This window comes from Hemicordylus capensis, chromosome 5 (assembly GCF_027244095.1).
Source record: "Hemicordylus capensis ecotype Gifberg chromosome 5, rHemCap1.1.pri, whole genome shotgun sequence".
Lineage (NCBI taxonomy): Eukaryota > Metazoa > Chordata > Lepidosauria > Squamata > Cordylidae > Hemicordylus > Hemicordylus capensis.
Window position 1 is genome coordinate 87711381 of NC_069661.1, and position 20196 is coordinate 87731576.

The 20196-nt window shown below is 44.4% G+C and overlaps 1 protein-coding gene across 2 annotated transcripts in view; it reads left to right on the forward strand.

Annotated features, from left to right (window-relative positions):
- The first annotated feature begins 1053 nt into the window (after positions 1-1053).
- The window catches only part of LOC128328192 (cytochrome P450 4V2), a 35189-nt gene continuing 16046 nt past the window's right edge, over positions 1054-20196 (forward strand). The window contains exons 1-5 of one of the 2 annotated variants that reach the window (XM_053257930.1): positions 1054-1367; positions 6672-6784; positions 15405-15490; positions 19068-19258; positions 19743-19812. In XM_053257930.1, coding sequence (XP_053113905.1) covers positions 1154-1367; positions 6672-6784; positions 15405-15490; positions 19068-19258; positions 19743-19812 — 674 coding nt within the window. In that variant the 5' untranslated portion in view covers positions 1054-1153. Of the gene's footprint in view, positions 1368-6671; positions 6785-8278; positions 8381-15404; positions 15491-19067; positions 19259-19742; positions 19813-20196 lie in introns of those variants that run through there. The other variant, XM_053257931.1, reaches the window with a different exon arrangement.

Below are 20196 nucleotides of genomic sequence, written 5' to 3' on the forward strand. Positions count from 1 at the left end.
TTTTACCTAGGAGTGGTGGGCCCTCTCCCATATGTTGTGAATTAGGTTTATATCCTGGCTGTCAGTACATGGGTTACAAAGGAGTCTTCCTGCCTATGTTTTGAGTAGCTGCCATCTTCTCTGCCACTCAAAATATAGAGGGGGGAGGGGAATACCCCTGTTGGGGTCTCCTAGGATGCCCTCCTATATGCTGTGAATTTGATTTGTATCCAGCTGTAAGTGCAAATGACACACAGGCCACAGGCATGATCTCATAAGCTTTCTTCCGATCACAAGCATGAACGTCAGTCTACTTCATGCTTGTGATGGGAGGGTCTCTTATTGAGGGATGCACTTGCTGGAAAAGGTTTAGTTTTTTAAGGACCAGCCACTGGTGATGATACCTGGACAAATCTAGCCCTTGAATGAAGCCAGCTTGGCTCCTTAATTGCCAGAACAGGCAACTAAATGTGGACAAGCAGGAGCATCTGTGCCAATGGGGTGGTGTTGGGGTGTCATTCATATGACTTCAGGCCTTCCCCCACTTTTGTTAAGCAGCTCTGTGGGCAAATGAGTTGCTGACCACTGCCATAGGGAGGGATTCCCCAACTTGGGCCTCCAGATGCTGCTGGACTACAACCCCCATCATGGCTGTTTTCTTGGTAGAATACAGGAGTGGTTTACCATTGCTTTCTCCTGCACAGGATGAGATTTTGCCTTTCAGCACCTTCCTATATTGCTGCTTACCGATATAGGAGTTTCCCATATTCTGGGAAACACCCCAGTGGGGAATCGAACCAACAGCCTCCTGCTCTCTAGGCAGGTTGCTTCCCCACAGCGCCCCTGCTTAAAGTGTCAGCGGTCCGGTAGCTTTTGTGTAGCAAATCACCCCAGGATCTTCCGGCAGGAGCGACCCTTGGAGCTGCTGCCTGTGTGTGTGTGTGTGTGTGTGTGTGTGTTGCTGCAACGCGAGCAGCGGAGACGATCTCCTCTGGCCCCTGCTCTCCTTTTCCTCTTCCTCTTTGCTTCGTGACCTTTTCTCCTCCCTCTGCCCTGCCTCCGGGCACCGCCTCCTCCCGGGGCCTTTTTTCGCTGCAAACAATCGGCTTCTTCCTGCCTGGAATACAGGGAGGACACTTGGCAGCTGTTGCTGGTCCTGATACCGACGGCGAAGATGATGGAGTTTTTGCAGATGGCTCCGGAAGGCAATCGGCTCTTCTACTGGGGGGCGGCAGTGGCCGCCTTGCTTGCCACGCTCGTAGCCACTTTCACTTCTCGCTTTCTGCTTGACCACTACTGGAAGTGGAAGGTGCTGAAGCCCATCCCGGGGATAAGCCCCTGTTATCCGGTGCTGGGCAACGCTCTGCTATTTGAACGCGACGGGGCAGGTAAAGACTTGCTGCGCTGCCACCCCCGGTCCCCCAGGAAGGCGGGCGACCCTCTCCCGACATCTCACTTCCCCAACATCTCTCCTTCCAGTTGAGGAGGTTGCGTGGCATGAAGTGGGCGACCTCAACGAGTGGGGAGGGGCAGGCTTGCCAAGTTAAGAAAGAAAAGAACTGAGCGCTTTTGTGGGGTGGAGAAGCGAAAGTGTACGTAGACCCAATTCCTGGAAATGCTCCTCTGAACAACGGGCCATTTTGAAAAGAATTCTTTGTATATTGAAAGCAGCTTAATGCACAAAATACATTATGGGGTGGGGGTGGGGGCCGCGGGGAGGTCGGGGTCTTATCTGAGCTACACACGATGTTCAAAATGTTATTAGTCCTGATAGACAGTTTTCTTTAGCCAATAGCTGTCAGAACAGGTCCTCCTGCATACCAGGATCGTGGCCGCACTGGCCAGCTATGGATATGAAACGTGGTTGGTGTGTGTGTGTGTGCTTGTGTGTGATATTCTAAATTAACACAGGTTTCACTGCAAGGTTGTGATCTTGTGTACATGGTGCAAAGAGAATGGTCTAATGAGAACTGGAAGAATTAAAGTGACTTGTTTTAGCCCAGGGGTTCCCAGCCTTGGGTCCCCAGATGTTCTTGGACTACAACTCCTATCATCCCCAGCCTTTGGCCAGGGTTGATGGGAGTTGAAGTACAGCATCTGGAGACCCTAGGTTTGGACTCCCTTGGCTATAGTAAAAAAGTGTGTGACTCTTTTTATGCCTCAAATATCTGTAGCTGCAGAAAGTTCTTCTTTTTAATAATCAGTATTTCCACATAGGGAAGATGCAGACGATATCTTGTGATCGCCTCTAGAAAGAGCCTTGTGATCGCCTCTTGAACGCAAATCACATTTGCTGTAACTGTAGGGGGATGGCCATCTACAGATGGTCCACGGAGCACTCTTTTGAGCCAAACAGTTACAGACACTACATTATGGGCTGGTCCCTTGTATTAAACAAACAAACCTCCCCACATGTACAGAACTAGAATGTCAAGGTAAACCGTTCAGCCTTGCTCCCCCCCCCTTGTATTATGCTTATATGCAGGGAGTTTGTGTGTGTATGGGGGATGACGAACCTCCCCCACAACAACAGCAACAACACACACACACCCCAGCCTGAAGTACAATGGAGCGGCAGGGGGGCAGAATTACCATTTGGCTTCTGGCCTTCAGCTCTTGACTTTTAGGAAACAGACTGTGTTCTTTGCCTGTAGGCATAAGTGTTGAGTTGCACTTTTGTTGCTCTCAGTTAGTGGGACTGATGCCAGAACACACCCTCTTTTTTTCCAAACGAATTCATCCTGAAAAACTACAAGCATTTGTTTACAAATCTTTCTGAATGGCTAAAGCAGATTATAATCCCTCAGCCCATTCGTAAATGGGTGCTGGAGGAGATTGTGTGTGAGTGAGGAAAATTACCTTTCAGCATCTAATTTTACTCTTAACTAGCTTAATTATGAGAGACTAAGAATTAGTCCAGAGATTTCTCCAGAGACTCCAGAGATTTCAGAAGGCGCTACAACAGAAAGTTGAATGAGTTCTTTCTAGTAGGAAGTGCAAGAATGATGCCGGGCAAAACACAACCCTTGTCCAGGCATTAGTTTTTATAGAGAACATTTTAAGCAGGGAGCTTATTAGCTAGCTGCTTCCTCCCTGCATGCTGATGCATGTTCTGGCCATGGCACCTCGACACTCCCTTATTCAGCACTTGTCTAAGAAGTTTACACAGACAGGTGCTAAGAACTCTCGGGAGAACTCTCCCCACATTCAGCATCTACCCTTTGCAGACAAGCACTGAAGCAGGTGTGTATGTGCCTGTATCATGACTAAAGAGCCCATCAGCAAAGGCCAGCTGGCACACTCCTGTTTGTGCTCTCTAGTCCACACAGTGGTCCTCCATGGAGGCCTGAATCGGGTAGAGAAGCACAAGAACTTGTGCACCCCTTTCCTACTTCTAGTCATGAATGAAATGGCTCTTAGTTTACCATCTTTACCTGAATCCAAGACTAGCCCCCGCCCCCCAAGTTCCTTGATGTTAAAAACCAGTGAGTCAACTTAAATTCAGAGACCTCTTTCTTTCCAGTAAATACAGGTATAACCTGTATTAAAGCTCTAATTTTTTAAGGGGATTGTCTTAAATTTGGAGTTGTGTTCTGTTTGGGTAAATACAGTATTTCCTAAAGTGCCGGGCTTTCTTAACATTGCATCTTCGGGGGGGCAAACCGGATATGACACAGGAGACTGTGAACAGTTGTTTGGTTATTTATAAAATCATTCCCCACTTCATGTGAAATAGTCCTTGTAGGAGGGTTCAACAGGACTGGGAGCTATGCCTTCAAGAAAACTGTGCAGCTTGCAGAGGGGTGCACATTAATTTAAGTCACTCGAGGTAGTTCTAGTGTGCCTCAATCAGGGGCACTTTTAACCCTAGGACACCAGATAAGGCACCCTTTGGGAACTCCCTTATGGTGGAAGAAGAGGAATATGAAAAGCAGGCATTCTATGATCCCACTGAGTTTTCTGGGTGCCTTGTGCAAAGCAGGATTGGTGGTTTTGGCAAGGCAACAGGGCCATTATTGTTCTGAAGGTCCCTGTAACCGCCTAACCTTGTCACGTAGACCCAAAGGTAATTGTGGCTGGGAATGATGGGAGTTCATCATTGGTTGTCTAATAACTGCACACCATAGAGACGTCCGTGGTTTAATATCTTTAACAGCCTTTAAAAGAGCCCTTAGAACACTTTTTTTTTTTAAAGCCAGGCTTCTAGTAATCTTTGAATTTTTAAATTGTGTTGAAACTGTTTTAACAGTTTGTCTTATTTTGTTTTTGTTGTGTTTATTTTTGTGAACTGCCTAGAGCCTTTGGAGTCGGATGTTATATTAAATAGATAGATAGATAGATAGATAGATAGATAGATAGATAATAAAAATATGTGCCCACATGTCACTATTTTCCCATTCTCCTGAATGGGGGAAATAAGGACATGTTGGCAGGTAAGCAGCTGGGGCCCCAAGGTTGAGAATTCCTGCTAAAATAGGTACATCCTTACATATTAAATGCCTGTTCTGTCCTATTTGTGATCCTGGGCTGTTTCCTAGGGAGTCAGCATTCCTAGGGAGACAGCCTTAAAGTAATCTCTAAAACAAACCTGTTTGTTAGGAACAGGCGCGGCTCGTGAATTCGCCTCCGGAGGGCTGGCGGGCGGCTTCTTTAAGGTAAACGGAGCCGGTGCTCTGTGCCACCCAGCAGCCCCCGCGGCAGAGAATCGCTTCCAGCACTTACCTGGCCTCTGGTGGGGGCTCGCTTCCGCCGGAGCCAGGTGAGTGGCGAGGGCAATTCCCCGCCATGGGGGCTGCTGGGCGGCACGGAGCACCGGCTCCATTTACCTTAAAGAAGCTGCCCGCCAGCCCTCCGGAGGCGCGTTCACGAGCCGCGCCTCGTTAGGAACATTATAGGTAAACATGCCACACTCCATTCCAGGGGCATAGCTATAATTGAGCAGATGGGTTCAAAGAACCCAGGTCCCCCAGCTCCTGAGAGCCCCCTAGTCCCACCCCTCCCCATTTTCTTCATTCTCTCCCTCACTTGGAGGGTCCGCCAGGGAAAGGGCGAACACGGGCCCCCCTCACCTAGCTACGCCTCTGCTCCATTCTGTGCTTTCCTATCTGTCATAGCACTCCTAATCAGCTCTAACATTATTGGAGGCAATTATGTTTAGTGCCACAAAGCTGATAGGACCTGAATCCCATTTAGGGTATATTACAAACTACTGTAGATCTCAGAATATTGCCCTTTTTTCATTATAGTGAGCATAGACCCTGTGCAGATGTTGATTTGGGAGCACAAATGGTCAAGACATTTGGGGTTGTGCCCACTGGCCTTGCTTCTGACTTCACGCTTTCAAGTTCTCATTTGCACAAGAGCCTATGTGCTGTTTGTAGCCTCTGCGCAGAGAGTGCTTGAGTGTGTGCACATAGATATCTGTGGAAAAGGGAACTTGAATGCACGAAGACTGGGCCAGTACATGTGATCCCGCCTCTCCCAAATGAACATTTGCATAGGGGTTAGGCAAGAAGCAAAGTAATCCCTGCTAACTATTTACAGTGGTAGTTCTCTTACACTTAAGAGGGATGGAGCAACTCTTCCTATTCAGCTCCAGCACAGCATCTCTGCAGTGGCTGCTGTGTTGTCTCCCTTGCATTTTTTTTTAAAAAGACTGAGCCCTTAGGGGAGAGGGAACCATCTTTTTATTCTTGTTTCTATGTAAACTGTTTTGAGAACTCTGTGTGTGTGTGTGTGTGTGTGAGAAAAGCAGTGTGTAAATGTTCTTAATAAGAACAATTATATGCAGTTGAAAGATCCAAAAAATGCTCCAGCCACTATTATATGACCCCTGATAATATAGCCTCATAGCTTTCTGATGATTCTTAAAAACATATTTGCAGCAAGAAACTTCAGTAGTTTCCTGTCCTGTTTCAAGGGTTTATTAAAAAAGATAGTGAGGCGAGTCACACGAGCAGTGTGCTGTGCCGAAAGGAGGTCTGTGGGGAGAGTGGGCTTAGCCCGCTCTCCCCGCAGACAATCCAAAGGCAGCCTGGGTGGCCGGATCAGCCGCCCACATGACTGCTGGCTCCATCATGGAGCTGGTGGGGATTGGGGGCCGCGTGGCCCCCAGAAGTTCCAGGATGCCCTGCACAAGCGTGCGGGGCATCCTGGAGAGACCCCCGAGCCTGCAAGGCTGCTTGTACACAACCAAAAAGATGAGGTTAATGGAGCGCTCGCTCCGTTAACCTCGTTTAAGGGGAAGGGTATTTATGGCGGTTTGCTGCCAGGAGCCATGCGACTCCTGTTGTAGCACACAATCGGCCAAAAGTGGGCTAGGCTCCCTTAGCCCACTTTTGGCTGATCGTGAGAATAGCCTCAGTTTCTTTTTCTAACATTTAACAGGCACGGCCAAGCATTTTCAACACAATGTGCCATTGTCTATTTCTATGAAATTAACAACAATTTTACACACACCTTTTGACTTTATTATATTCACAGGAAATGATTATTATACATAAACTATCCAAAAAAGAAGGTCAAAAACTTCTTATCTCCTGTTAATCATATATCTTCAGACTGCAATACATGGCTATTGAGCTCTTGGCTAGAGTATATGCTGTTATCTTAAGAACAAATGTGTGTTCTGTCTCATGTGGATGTGGGTGTCAGTGAAATTCTCATTTTCAAACGAAATGCATGTTTTCCAGCTTTCTTTCATCAACTGATGTATTATAGTGAGGAATTCCGGAATTTACCACTTCTAAAGCTTTGGGTAGGACCATTACCCTTTGTGATCTTATATCACCCAGAAACAGTAGAGGTGAGTCTCTGTTTTGGTCTTTACTAGATGTGTAATGTAATCCTAAGCATGTTTACTCAGAATCAAGACTTAAACTGTTTAGGATTGCAGCCTGGGTGGTGCAAAGCATGGGCAAGTATCATGAAATGTGCGAACTCTTCTACATTGCAACAATTGTTATTTCTAAAACTTTGGCCTTTCACACATTGAATGGAGACAAATCTGAGTTTGCTACTGCTATTGAATGCATGCTTAACAGAGAAATGCAGCCAGTGATTGCTCTCTGAGTGTATCTGTATGACACACGTGTCTGTTGTATTTATGATTACATTTTTACAAGTACCTGTACACATAAGAGATCTTAGGTGTTCACCTAAAAATGTGAATGTTGAAATGACTGGAAGGGCTGAATAGCGTTAGTTGAATGTTTTGCCATCCAGCCGTCTGTCCATTCTGGCTGTGGGAAGAAGAAGATTTATCTCCAGTTTACCCTTTTTGGCTGCCTATCCTTTGCTGCCTCCCTATAACTGGACATGGTGCGGATTTGCTGGCGGAAGCTATGGGTGTGAGGTGTGGCTTTTTCTCCAGCTGTTTGAGGGGAGGCAAACAGCCATCGGCACAAAGAGCAAGCCAGTCCTGTAGCTCTTATTGTTTAGTGCTGGTCTGGCTATAATTATGTGTTTGGGCTCAGATCATTTCTCAAATCATTATCTCTCAGGCAGATTTCAGATTGTGTCACTTGGATAGTTGCCCTGTGTGTCTTGGATAGTGCTATTGTATGGTGTCCTTTAAGGCTCCATCCTATCCCCAATGCTTTTTAACATCTGCATGAAACCCCTGGGTGAGATCATCGGGATTTGGAGCAGGGTGTCATCAATATGCTGATGGCACCCCAAACTATTTCTCCATGACATCATCAACAGGAAATGGCATAGCTCTCCTAAATGCTTGCCTTCAGTCAGTAGTGGGATGGATGAGAGATGTCTGGCTTTTGGGAGGAGGAATTCTCCAAAGCGCCCTTTCTGCTCTCTCGCAGTGAATTATAGGCGTGGGTGTTGCCTCAGAGCTGGGGAAGTAAGTAAGTTTATTCACTCCCTTCCTTCCCTGTCAGTGGGAGCTAAAAGCCTGAGCTCCTCTCCGGGAGACTGTCAGGCCCACAAACCCCATCCCGATTGATTTGCTCATCCTCAGCAGCCTCTGCCTTAAATAAAGCCCTGCATCTCGGACACTCCTCCCTACTTTCAGCCAGCTCCATCTGCCCTGGCCAGGCACGTGTCCTGGACACCCAATCCTTGGCCTCCAAAGGGGGCTCATTCCCCAACTCTACTCCCTGCCTTATCATTCCTCCGGCTGTGGAGCTGCTCTCCTGGCTATTTCCTCTCCACCAATCTGCTGTCTCTTGGATAACGCCTGCCCATCCCCCAGCAGCTGTTCCACATCTCTCTGAATCCTCTCTGGCTTCTGAGAGGTAATTGCCGGGGCTGTCCTGGTGTCTGGAGCCCCCAGATTCTCTGGGCACTCTACTGGCTAGCTGGGCACACCTCCCTGTCTCAGGGAGGAGGGGAGGAAACCCCGACAAGAGATAATAAATTGAAGCTGTATCTGAACAAGACCGAGGTACTAATGGTGAAGGGTCACTGGCCAGCTTTGGTTGATACGACAGCTGTGTCCGTTCCTTGAAGATAATGAACTCAAAACTGTGGTGCACTCTCTGGTAACTTCTCAGCTTGACTACTTTAGTGAGCTGTATATGGGGCTGTCTTTGTATGTCATTTGGAAACTTCAGTTAGTTAAAAATGCAGCAGCCAGATTGGTCTCCAGGGTTTCTTGGAGACACCATGTTATGCCTGTTTTAAAACAGCTGCACTGGCTGCCAATATGTTTCCGGGCAAAATACATCATGCTGCTAATTACCTTCAAAGCCCTAAACAGCTTAGGACGGGTTACTTGGAAGAGTGCCTTCTTCAGTATGATCCCCACCACACTTTAAGGTCATCAGGAGAGGTTGTCTCTGGCTGCCACGAGCCTGCCTGGCATCGACTCAGGATTGGGCCTTCTCTGTAGCTGCTTGTAGGTTCTGGAATGCATTCCCTATGGATATTAGAGACTTAAGGGTTTTAACAGCCTTTAAGAGAGCCCTAAAAATATCTATTTAGCCTGCCCTTTAGTGATTACTGAAATGATTTTAAACTGGTTTTTATTTTGTTTTAATTATCTGTTTTTGTATTTGTGAACCACCTAGAGCCATCTAGGTGAGGTGGTATAAAAGTCTAGTAAACAAAAAGTGTTAGCTCAACACTTAAAAGGTAGAAATAGTTTTAGCAAATTCTGCCCCCCCCCCCCCCCGTTTACAAATGTTGTAAAGAATAATCTATATTTTATGGCTCAACTAAATGACATTGTTATTTTATTTTATTTTATTTCTATACCGCCCTTCCAAAAATGGCTCAGGGCGGTTTAGAGAAATAATAAATACATAAGATGGATCCCTGTCCCCAAAGGGCTCACAATCTAAAAATAAACACAAGATAGACACCAGCAACAGTCACTGGAGGTCCTGTGCTGGGGGTGGATAGGGCCAGTTACTCTCCCCCTGCTAAGTAAAGAGAATCATCAGGTTAAAAGGTGCCTCTTTGCCAAGTTAGCAAAGTTATATAAATATCTTTTTACAACTCTAAAAAAAAATCATTTTGCTAAAATCTGTTATTACACTAGGTTCCATAGTTTCAAACAGACTATGTGGAACTACCCAAATTTTGAAAACTCAAGCCATATTCAGACATTAATCTTTAAAAGCGCAGTTCATGGTTTCAGTGCTGAAATGGGTCAGAGGTTCTGCCCTGACACTGTCATTCATTTCCTGTCTCTAGCTGCTCATAGTTATAGCACCGTTTGTGTGAAAAAGCTAACCATGATGGCCAATGCTTACATGCTCGTCAGTCTGGATCGCCCCAGGCTGCTGATCACAGAAGTGCTAGCCATCATGGTTATGGCGCTTGCCCTTTGACACAAATGCCACTGTAACCATGATCAGCTAAATAAATGGGATGACTTGACAGTGCTGGGGCAGAACTTCTGACCCACTTCAGCACTGTAACCAAGACTGGTGCTTTTGAAGATTAACACCTGAATGGGTGTTAATGTACTCCACTGAAGGTTAATGCATTGGCACTGTCAATTGCCTGAGAATCACACACAATCAAATTTTGGCGATATCCTTCAGACCATTTGGATGGACCAACTATGTTTTCAGTAGTATAAATGAGAATTCAGTCACCTGCCCTTTCAATGGGAAAAGATTAAAAATTGGTTGTTAACATTCTACGTCAGGCCTGGGCAACAGGTGACCCATTAAACTAAATGCAACCCAATGGCCATGTATTGTGGCCCCTTCAGTTCTTGGCCCACCCCTTTAATCGGGAGTTTCAGGCAGACAGCAGCTGGCTTATCAAGCCCTTGGCAGGCCATCATATGCAGCTGGTTGGCCCCATTTGCCTTAGTGGGTTATATGTTTTGTAGGCCTGTCCTAGGCTGATCTTAGTGATTTCAGGTTTCATTACGTTGTGATTAAGCTTTGCAAAAAAGGACTAGACTGAGCACAACGGTGGCTTAGGTCTCATCATGGAGAGAGAGGGAACTGGAAAAGGGTACCAAGAGGTATCTCCTGACAAGCTACTGTAACCTGAGTAGAGATTTATCTGCTGGTAGGTGCAGCCGTAAATGCATCTTGTTCTGGGTGGGAAATCACTTTAACTCCAGTGCAGACAGTTTATTCTTCTATACCACCTTCAGTGAAAAATAGCCTTAAGGGTGTTTGCAACATACTAAAACAAAAAGGCAATAAAAATTGGTTTTAAAAACTAAACAACTTAATAAAAATACTGTTCAAAACTCCACAACACTAACCACATAATACTAGAGCTACAAGCCTATGTTTATTTACCTGTGCTTCAGGTGGGACTTATTTCCAGATAAACATGCATAGGATTGTAGTGTAAGGCTGGAGTTCTGTGCATGCATTTCTGGGAGTAAGCCTTATTGAACTTTATTTAACTTTGGACTTATTTCTGAGTAAACATGCTGCTGTTTTAAGTGTATGCTGTGTCTTGAGTGCCTGTGTTTTCTCAGGATGGATCCCATGTTTATCCATGGGGATCTCATAGATAGATTTTTGGATCCCACTGATTAAAAAGTGCTTCTGTTTTCCAATAACATTGTTTAAGTTGTTTATCTAATGTTTGATCCGTAGTAAACCTTGAACTTGCTGTTCCATTATCAGCGTCATGGCTGTGTTTAATGAAGATGCTATGTTAATGATTTCCTAATTTCAAAACCTCAGTTGACTATTTGTCCTCTGTTTTCAGATTATTAATATTATTATTATATGCCATTAAAGCCCGGTGTATTTTTATTACACTAGCTTTAACAACAACACAACAAGCAGGTGAAACATTTTGCAGGATTTAGATATGGAGTTGCTGTGTGACAGAATTTCACTTGCTGTACAGCACACCTGATGACCTGTTTGCTACAGCAGAGAAGCAAGGCCAGCTCAGTGTTTTAGGGGGACCTTGGCAGATAGCCTTTTATAGGCTCCAGGTTTCAGGAGGTCCTTAGCAAATTCCTTCTTCTACCAGGATGGCCACTGAGACTCAATCTGCCACCAACACATGAAAATCTTTGGGCCCAGAGATGTTCTTAGGAATCAGCAGGGACCTTCTGAGGGTCCTGGGCCTAAAGTAGCTGTTCAGTGCTGCTGACTCCTGATGCTGGTTCTGAAGAAGAAGACAACAAATGGCAGCACTTGGGAGTGGAATGGCAGGATGGGAGATGAGGGAGGAGCTGTGGCAGTCTCCTGAGATTGGTTTCAGAGCTCTCTGGGTCTCAGCTCTACAGTTTTGATTGACTAGGAAGCACATCTTCCAGCACAGGTGGCATACCTTTCAGCCAGACAGGAGCTAAAAAGGAAAAAGAAGTGAAATGAGAGCCTCCCCATCTCTGACAGCTTTTAAAAAGTCTTTAAAGACGCATTTGTTCACCCAGGCTTTTAACTGATATTGTTTTGATTGTTTTAATGTTGCTTTTAGAATATTGTTTTTAAAAAATTAAATTGTGTTTTAGATTTCTTGTTTGTTTTTAACAAATTTTTTATTTTTGTTTTTATCTTGTTGTAAACCGCCCAGAGACGCACGTTTTGGGTGGTATAAAAATATGTTACATAAATAAATTCATTCATTCATTCATTCATTCATTCATTCCTGGTCCTTATTTGACCTAAAGGTGCTCCCTGTTTCCTGATCCTTGACTGACCTAAAGAAATGTCTCTGTGTGTCTGTTTTTATGTGGTGGACCATTCTCTAAGTGAGAGTGAGAAGAAGTTTGGTTCATACTGTTATCCAGGTGTTTTTCTATCTCTAAACTTGTGTCAGGGGTAAGATTAAAATAGACTGATTTAGAGTCTACTCCAAATAGATAGGAATGCATTTTTAATGTGTGTTTTTAATGTGTGAATATTTGGCAAGATTTTAGCATTTGGGATCAATGCATTGGAATTAATAAAGTGTTACTATTTATTAGATATCTGGAAATATCAACATGTGGCTGGGATGTATGGTAGCAGGATCTATCTATCTACCGTGTTTCCCCGAAAATAAGACAGTGTCTTATATTAATTCTAGGCCCAAAAAATGCACTAGGGCTTATTTTTGGGTAGGTCTTATTTTTATTGAAGTTCAAAAAAGTTCTAGTTTGAATAGCTGGCTGCTACCCTTCTACTCAGTGTCCTTTCAGTCCATCAACTGTTACTCAGACATGACACCTCAGTTTGCTGTGTTCTTGACCTTAATCAAAAGTTATTTGTGTTTCCCCCAAAATAAGACAGTGTCTTATATTAATTTAAGGCCCCAAAAATGCACTAGGGCTTATTTTCAGGTAGGTCTTATTTTCGGGTAGGTCTTATTTTCGGGGAGGGCTTACTTTCGGGGAAACACGGTATCTATCTATCTATCTATCTATCTATCTATCTATCTATCATATTTGTATACTGCCTGATATGTAAATCTCTAGGCAGTGTACAAAATTTAAAATATTTAAAAGTCACAAAAGTAAAATACAAGACAATTAAAACAGTAGAATAAAATTATTAAAACAAGTTTTTAAAATTATTAAAATTAATTCTAGTTAAAAGCCTGAGAAAACAGGAGAGTCTTGAGGTTCTTCCTGAAAACAAACAGAAGGAGATGCTCTTATTTCAGCAGGGAGCTTATTCTAAAGCCCCGGGGCAGCCACAGAGAAAGCCCGGTCCTAAGTCGCCACCAAATGAGTCAGTGGCAACTATAACCAGACCTCTCCAGAAGATTGTAACAAGCGGCAGAGATTATGACAAAGGAAGCACTCTCTCAAATAGACTGGACCCAAGTCATTAAGGGCTTTATAGGTAAGAACCAGCACTTTGTATTTCACCCAGAAACATATTGGCAGTCAGTGCAGTTCTTTTAAAACCCTTTGGTTTAAAGGTGTTATGTGGTCCCTGCGTGTTGTCTCAGAGACCAGTCTAGCTGCCACATTCTGTACTAATTGTAGTTTCTGGACTACGTACCAACCCATGTAGAGTGCATTACAGTAGTCAAGCCAGGAGGTTACCAGGAACTGTACCACTGTTTTAAGGTCATTCACCTCTAGAAATGGACGTAGCTGATGTATCAACTGAAGCTGATAAAAAGTGCTCCTGGCCACCGCCTCAACCTGAGAAACCAGGGAGAGCTTTGGGTCCAGGAGCACTCCCAAACTATGTACCTGATCTTTCAGGGGGAGTGTAACCCCATCCAGAACAGGCATATCTAAATCATCTCTCGGGTCCCAGCCCCCAACAGTCAATACCTCCGTCTTATTTGGATTCAACTTCCATTTGTTATCTCTCATCCAGCCCATTACTGCCTCCAGGCAGGCATTTAGGGAAGATATGCCATTTCCTGATGAGGTCAGCATAGAAAAGTAGCTCTAGGTGTCATCAGCACATTGATAACACCCAGCACAGATGATGATGATGATGATGATGATGATGATTTTTACATTTATATCACACTCTTCCTCCAAGGAGCCAAGAGCTGTGTACTACATACTTGAGTTTCTCTTTCACAACAACCCTGTGAAGTAGGTTAGTCTGAGAAAGAAGTGACTGGCCCAGAGTCACCCAGCTAGTTTCATGGCTGAATGGGGATTTGAACTTGGCTCTCCCCGGTCCTAGTCCAGCACTCAAATCACGACACTACGCTGGCTCTTGTGATTGTGGCCACTGTCCTTGCCTCCAATTTCTGTATATTGTTTGCATCTTCCAAACAAGCTCTATGTGTTTAGCTCTATGTGTTTAGGCTCCCTCTACACAGTCCCTCCTTCAGTGTGTGGAGTAGAGTTTGGAGTGTGGAGGTTGGAAACAGTCGAATCAATGTGCACAATCCTGCCTCCCCTACACGTCCCAAGTGTGTCAAAAGATTTGCTGGATTGGATTTCCAGTGTTCAGAGAGCAAAATTAAATTGACCTATAGAATTGTTTTTCCCTACCCATGACTATAGATGTGAAAGCTGGGGGGGAGAAATGGGGGGAGGGGAGAAAAAAGTTTTTTTGAAAGTTTTTTTCATCTCCCCCCCCCATTGTTCCCTCTAATCTTTTTCATTAGTGAGTGGATTGAGTTTTGTTCTGGGCCTCAGTATCAAGGCAGTGTGTGCACATGTGCATTATTATGTGCCACTATAGATACAACATCCACCCACACACACCATAAATATGGAAGGAAAGAAGTGTAGAAGTGGCCTATAACATAATAATAAAAACTAAACTAAAAATCGTCTAGGTTCACCCCTGCTAACTTGGCAAAGAGGCACCTTTTAACATGGTGATTCTCTTTATTTAGTAGGGGGAGAGTAACTGGCCCTATCCACCCCCAGCACAGTACCTCCAGTGACTGTTGCTGGTGAGTATCTCATGTTTCTTTTTAGATTGTGAGCCCTTTGGGGACAGGGATCTCTCTCTCTCTCTCTCTCTCTCGATCTCTCTCATTTCTCTGTGTTATTCCCTGAGCCATTTTTGGAAAGGCGGTATAGAAATAATAATAATAAGCAACAACATTGACAATAAAATTCAGCCATCCCAGGTCCTTGGGAAGGACTCGATGTCTGGATAAAACAAACTAGTCAATAACACCTGTCTGACTGTGTAAACAAGAAATAATAATAAATTATTATTTCTGTTTATTTACATTTGAGTTCAACCTTGCTTTCTTGCTCTTATCCTGTAAAATGACTGAGTGTTAATTGCCTCTGTAATTTGATAGTCGCACAGTAGGCTTCCCATTTCCCTCCAGATATCCTGGAGCTAATACATGCCTTAGATTAACAAAACTAGCTGCTTGTCAAGATCAGAGTGCTAGATAAGGTCCTAGGTACTTAAAAGACCCAGGCCCTGTGGGTCACTGCCTCCCCACATTTTGATAATTAAACCCTTCCATGCTCTCTAAAAGTATCCAACACTCTCCTCCCCACAAGTTTGCTTCACTTCCAAAAATGAATCTCCTTTTTCTCTTGTAATCAATACCCAGTTGAGAACCTCTTGCAGATGGTATGTTTTGTTCTTCTCTTTTGGCAGGCTGTGCTGAGCAGCTCAAAGAATATTGAGAAACCTTATCCTTACAGGTTTCTCCACCCCTGGCTGGGCACAGGACTTTTGACAAGGTAAAACAGTCTGTTGCTTGGGTGAGCAACAGACACTTGGCCCATAGTCAGATACTGTCCAGCTTCGGACAGTTTGCTTGGACTGTCCAGAGCTGACTGAACCCATTTCACTTATTAAGGGGAAAGTATTATAGGACAAATGGGAAACTATTAAGGAACACAAAACTGGCCCAGAGATTCTGCACGTTTAGTGAAAAGGTAGATCATTTGGGGGTAATGCTATGATGCCTAACAGAGCAAACCTATGCATGTTTACTCTTAAGTAAGCCCCACTGTGCTCCATGAAGCTTACTCCCAGGAAACTATGTATAGGAATGCAGCCTAAAAGTGCTTGGAATGAGAGGTTCTCAGCCTTGGCAGTATCTGTTCTCCAAAACTGCAATTTTCAAAGTTCATCAGTCTGTTAAGTTTCAAGCAGATAGTTGAAGAGGGTAGAAGCGGATCTGGGAATGTTCTAGCAATATACCTGGCTTTGCAGTCACTGGGGATTCTTGGAGCCCAGAAATTAGAGAATTAGAGTTCTCCAGAATTAGGAGAATTAGGCTCCAGAATTAGAGTTGCATTCCTGTAAGCTGGGGTGCACAACTCAAATGCCCCAGTGGGCCAGAACCAACCATGACTTGGTGTGCAGTGGCTGAGGTCAATTTTCAGCACACTATGCATTGCAGTAAAATTAATTATTAAAAAATATTAATGAAAGTAAGGGGGTGAAAGGCTGGAGTCAGGGGGAAAGGTGAGGGGAAAGAGGGAAGATGTCAGTGAGCTCCAGCCCAGGGATGGGGAATATCTGATCTCAACCAGCCAACTGCATTTTGTTGCCACTGGCCATCAGCAGATAGGCCAAGAGCTTTTCATGGGTCTTACTGCAGGATATTCCTACCTGGGGGCCAGCGGAAAAGTCCCTGTGGGCCAGATCTGGCCCCCAGACCTTACGTTGTGCAGGCCTGCTATATGTAGTATAAGTAGATGGTGCTGGTTTGCAGCCAGAATGCAGAGATAGCAGACTAGAAGTTCTGGACTGGAAGCTGGAGCAGGAAACTCAAAGAGAAAAGACAAGATCTTGGGAAACATCACATTCTGGCCAATCTAGTAATTAGGATGTTATTTCTGGGGTTATAGATATGGAAACTTGAAGCAGCCAGAACAGTGTGGCTTGACTCCTTAGGCTGGCCAAGGTTTGCGATCATGCAGTGACTCAGATCAGACATAATAGGAAACTATGGTTTGTTGCTATGAGGAAGAGTAGGCACAAACTTCAGGCTTATGCACTCATCTCCCCTCTCCTCCTTTGCAAGTGATTAGAAGTTTTCACTTTCAGTTTGGGGAAAAAACACAGTTTATTAAAACAACAGGTAACAAATCAGGATCTGAAGCTATAATTTGATCCTGGTTTGTTTTAGCTAACTGGGGTTTTAGTAAACCACAGTTCTTCAAGTTCATATACTATGGGAAACAGGTTTGTTACAAACCAACAATGCTTTCTATCATGCATGAAGGAGGCAGAGGAGAGAGAAAGGGAAGTGTGAGAGCCAAAGGCTTATGCCTCCTTGTTCTCAGTGGAAACCATTAGGGATGTGAAGAATGACTCAAAATGGCCCGTTTTGAGTGTTTTGAGCCTGTTTTGAAGGGCCTGTTTTGAGCTTGGAGCAGAACCACCCTGTTTCGATGATTTGAATGCCATTTTGAATGGCTTATCATACAAATCAAATGTTGTCATGGGCAACTGTGCCCCCATTGGCTGGGGGGAGGGAGGGGGAAGGAGGAATACGAAAGGATGTAATTTCAAAATGTATCCAAAATGTATTTGACTGGGAAGCAGAGAGAGTCCTTAAAGTGTGCCTCTTGAAGAAGAGGATACATCAGGAGAAGAGGAAGGAAGGTTTGATTTTGTGGCTTTCTTTTCTCAGCACTGAGTATAATATGCTGTGCTACTGCTGCTATAATCTGACTTTGCTGGATCTCAGATTGACAAAGGCAGAACTTGGGGGCCTTTCTTCCTTGAGTTGTGGTTTGTTTTGTTTGTGAGATAGTGAGGCTATTCACACGATGGGAGAAAATCGGGCTAGCAGAGGCTAGCCCGATTTTCTCTCATTGTGTGAACCACCGGGCTTGGCTCTGAGCCCAGTGGTTCTTAAGTGGGTCACCCTCTACAGTACCCCTCCCCTTAAACTGGGTTTGCAGAGCGAGCGCTCCGCAAACCCAGATTTCTTAATAATGAGTAGCCACGGTGTGGCTCCGTGCCACGGCTGCTCACGAGGAGACCCCCAACTGGGAGGCTGAAAAGCAGCCTCCCAGCTCAGAGGTCTCTCCAGCATGCCCTGCGTGCTTGCGCAGGGCATGCTGGAGCTTCCAGGGGCCGCCTGGCCCCCCATCCTCCCAGCCCCCACCGGCTCCCTAACAGAGCTGGCAGTCGTGTGGACGGCCAATCCAGCTGCCCAGGGCTGCCGCCCTGCTGCCGCCCAGGGCTAAGCCCGCTCTCCCCGCTAACCCCCTAGAGACTCTTCTCATGGATCATGAGAAGAGCCTCAGTGTTGTGGTGAGAAATGGACGGTGACAGCTCTCTGTGTGTAATATTACTTGGTAATTGCTGTGCTGAGCTCCAGGTTTGACGTTGAGACTAACTTGTGCTTCAGTGCTCTGCAGTCTGCATTGCAGGGTCAAAAATGTGGCTGAAGTTACTCTAGTTGAGCTTATGGTTATGCTTGCTGCTAAGTAAGTGTGCCACTGTTGCAATGCTAGGAAGTAACATAAGAAGCCATTTGTATAAGAGAGAGCAACTTGTGCCAGTGATTTTACTGTTGCACAGGCACTGTGGCTGGCAGTGGATTCTGGGTCTGTGATTCTTTTTAGGCCATTTTTGGACTTGTATTTGAAAAATGTGTTCTGCGTTGGGAGAGACAGATTCCCTTTTACTGTATGCTTCTGCAGTGTTTTTCAAGGCTGGGTTACAAAATGCATTGCAAGTTGCAGGGCAAAACTTGTGTGCACTCTGTGAGTGCAGCTTGTTCTGGCCATAGGGAACAATGGGGAAACTCAAAACATCCCATTGTTGCCCGTGGGTAGTTCCTAGGGACACCAAAATTTTTAACAATTTTTTAACCTTTCCCCATAGGATCCTATGGGGGTTTGAGGGAAAGTTTAAAAATTTGTTTAAAATTGCCCACTTGCCCATTTCCTTTGTGGGTTGGTAGGTAGGTAGCACCTATCATGCCCTACCACCCAACTCACTTTGGTATCCCTAGGAGTTACCCATGGGGAATAATGGGGTGTTTTGAGTCCATTGTCCCCTATGGCCGAAACACTCAAAACGTTTTGAATTATTTTGGTGAAACAGCTGGCTCAACCGCTTTTTGTGACTAAAAGTTTTGGCCTTTTGCATTTTGTTTTGAGCTCGGAACAGAATACAAAATCTGTTTCATGCACATCCCTAGAAACTATGGCTTCCTGTTATGTCTGAATGGGGCTGTACTTTCCAGAACTGTTTTATTGCAGTGGACATTACCACAGGCAGCTAGTGCATCTTGTTTGGGATTTGATTATATATAGACAGATTCTTTTTAATTCTCTGTTTTTGCAGCACTGGAAACAAATGGCGGTCCAGAAGAAAAATGTTAACTCCTACCTTCCATTTCACCATCTTAGAAGATTTCTTAGAAGTGATGAACGAACAAGCTAGTATCCTTGTTCAGAAACTTGCAAAACATGTGGACAAAGAGCCATTTGATTGTTTTTTATACATTACACTGTGTGCCCTTGATATAATCTGTGGTAAGTCATGATGATCACCTGTTTGGTTTTTTGCCAAAAGCAAATGGTCTAAAAATCCCAGCTCTTATGCTGACAGAGTGCAATTTATTGTGATAAAAAAGGGAAAAAGCAATTGCTACATTTTGACAGTATTGCTACATTTTGTTCATCATATTGGAAGTATTCCATTTTAATTAATTTTATAGCTTTATATTTAGTCAATTGTGAATTAATTTGTCCATGATATACAAATTAATATAGGACATGGATTTAGCATCTTGATAGAGACAGGAAAAGGTCAGCTGTATTCTTGTTAGGACTGGGAAACAAAGGAGAAAGGAAAAAAGGAGGGGGAATCCTAGTGGTTGTGCACAAAAGTGGCTGCAACAATTGCACAGTAACTTTTTAAAAAGCCCTTGCCTACAAATTGACAGTGGCTGTAATAGTCCGTTTTTGCTTTGTAGGTGAGTGCTTCTTTTGCTAATGTCTCTCTTCCTGTTTCTAGAAACAGCTATGGGCAAGAACATAGGTGCACAAAGCAATAAGGATTCAAAGTATGTCCATGCTGTCTATAGGTAAGTATCACTGTAATTGCATTTTTCTACTAGAGCCCTGATCAGAAGTTAGTTTTGGTGAAGAGCCATATGGCCAAAAGCACTGCCCCACCATGCCCTTTCTACTATGCAGATAGTCTTCAGTGTGGACCAGGCCTGCTCACCTTAGGCCCCCCAGTGTTTTTGGACTACAACTCCCTTCCCAAGGTACTGTCAAATTTTCACCTTAACAAAGATATGTCTCTCCAACATTCTTCAAGGATCTTTCCACACCTTTGGAGCAAGCTATGCACTCCCTAGATGTGTGATGAGCCTTGCTATACTACCTAAATAATACAAAATGTTTCAGGACCACCAAACGCCTTTTTGTCACTTACAAAGGCTCAGCTAAGGGTTGCTGTATTT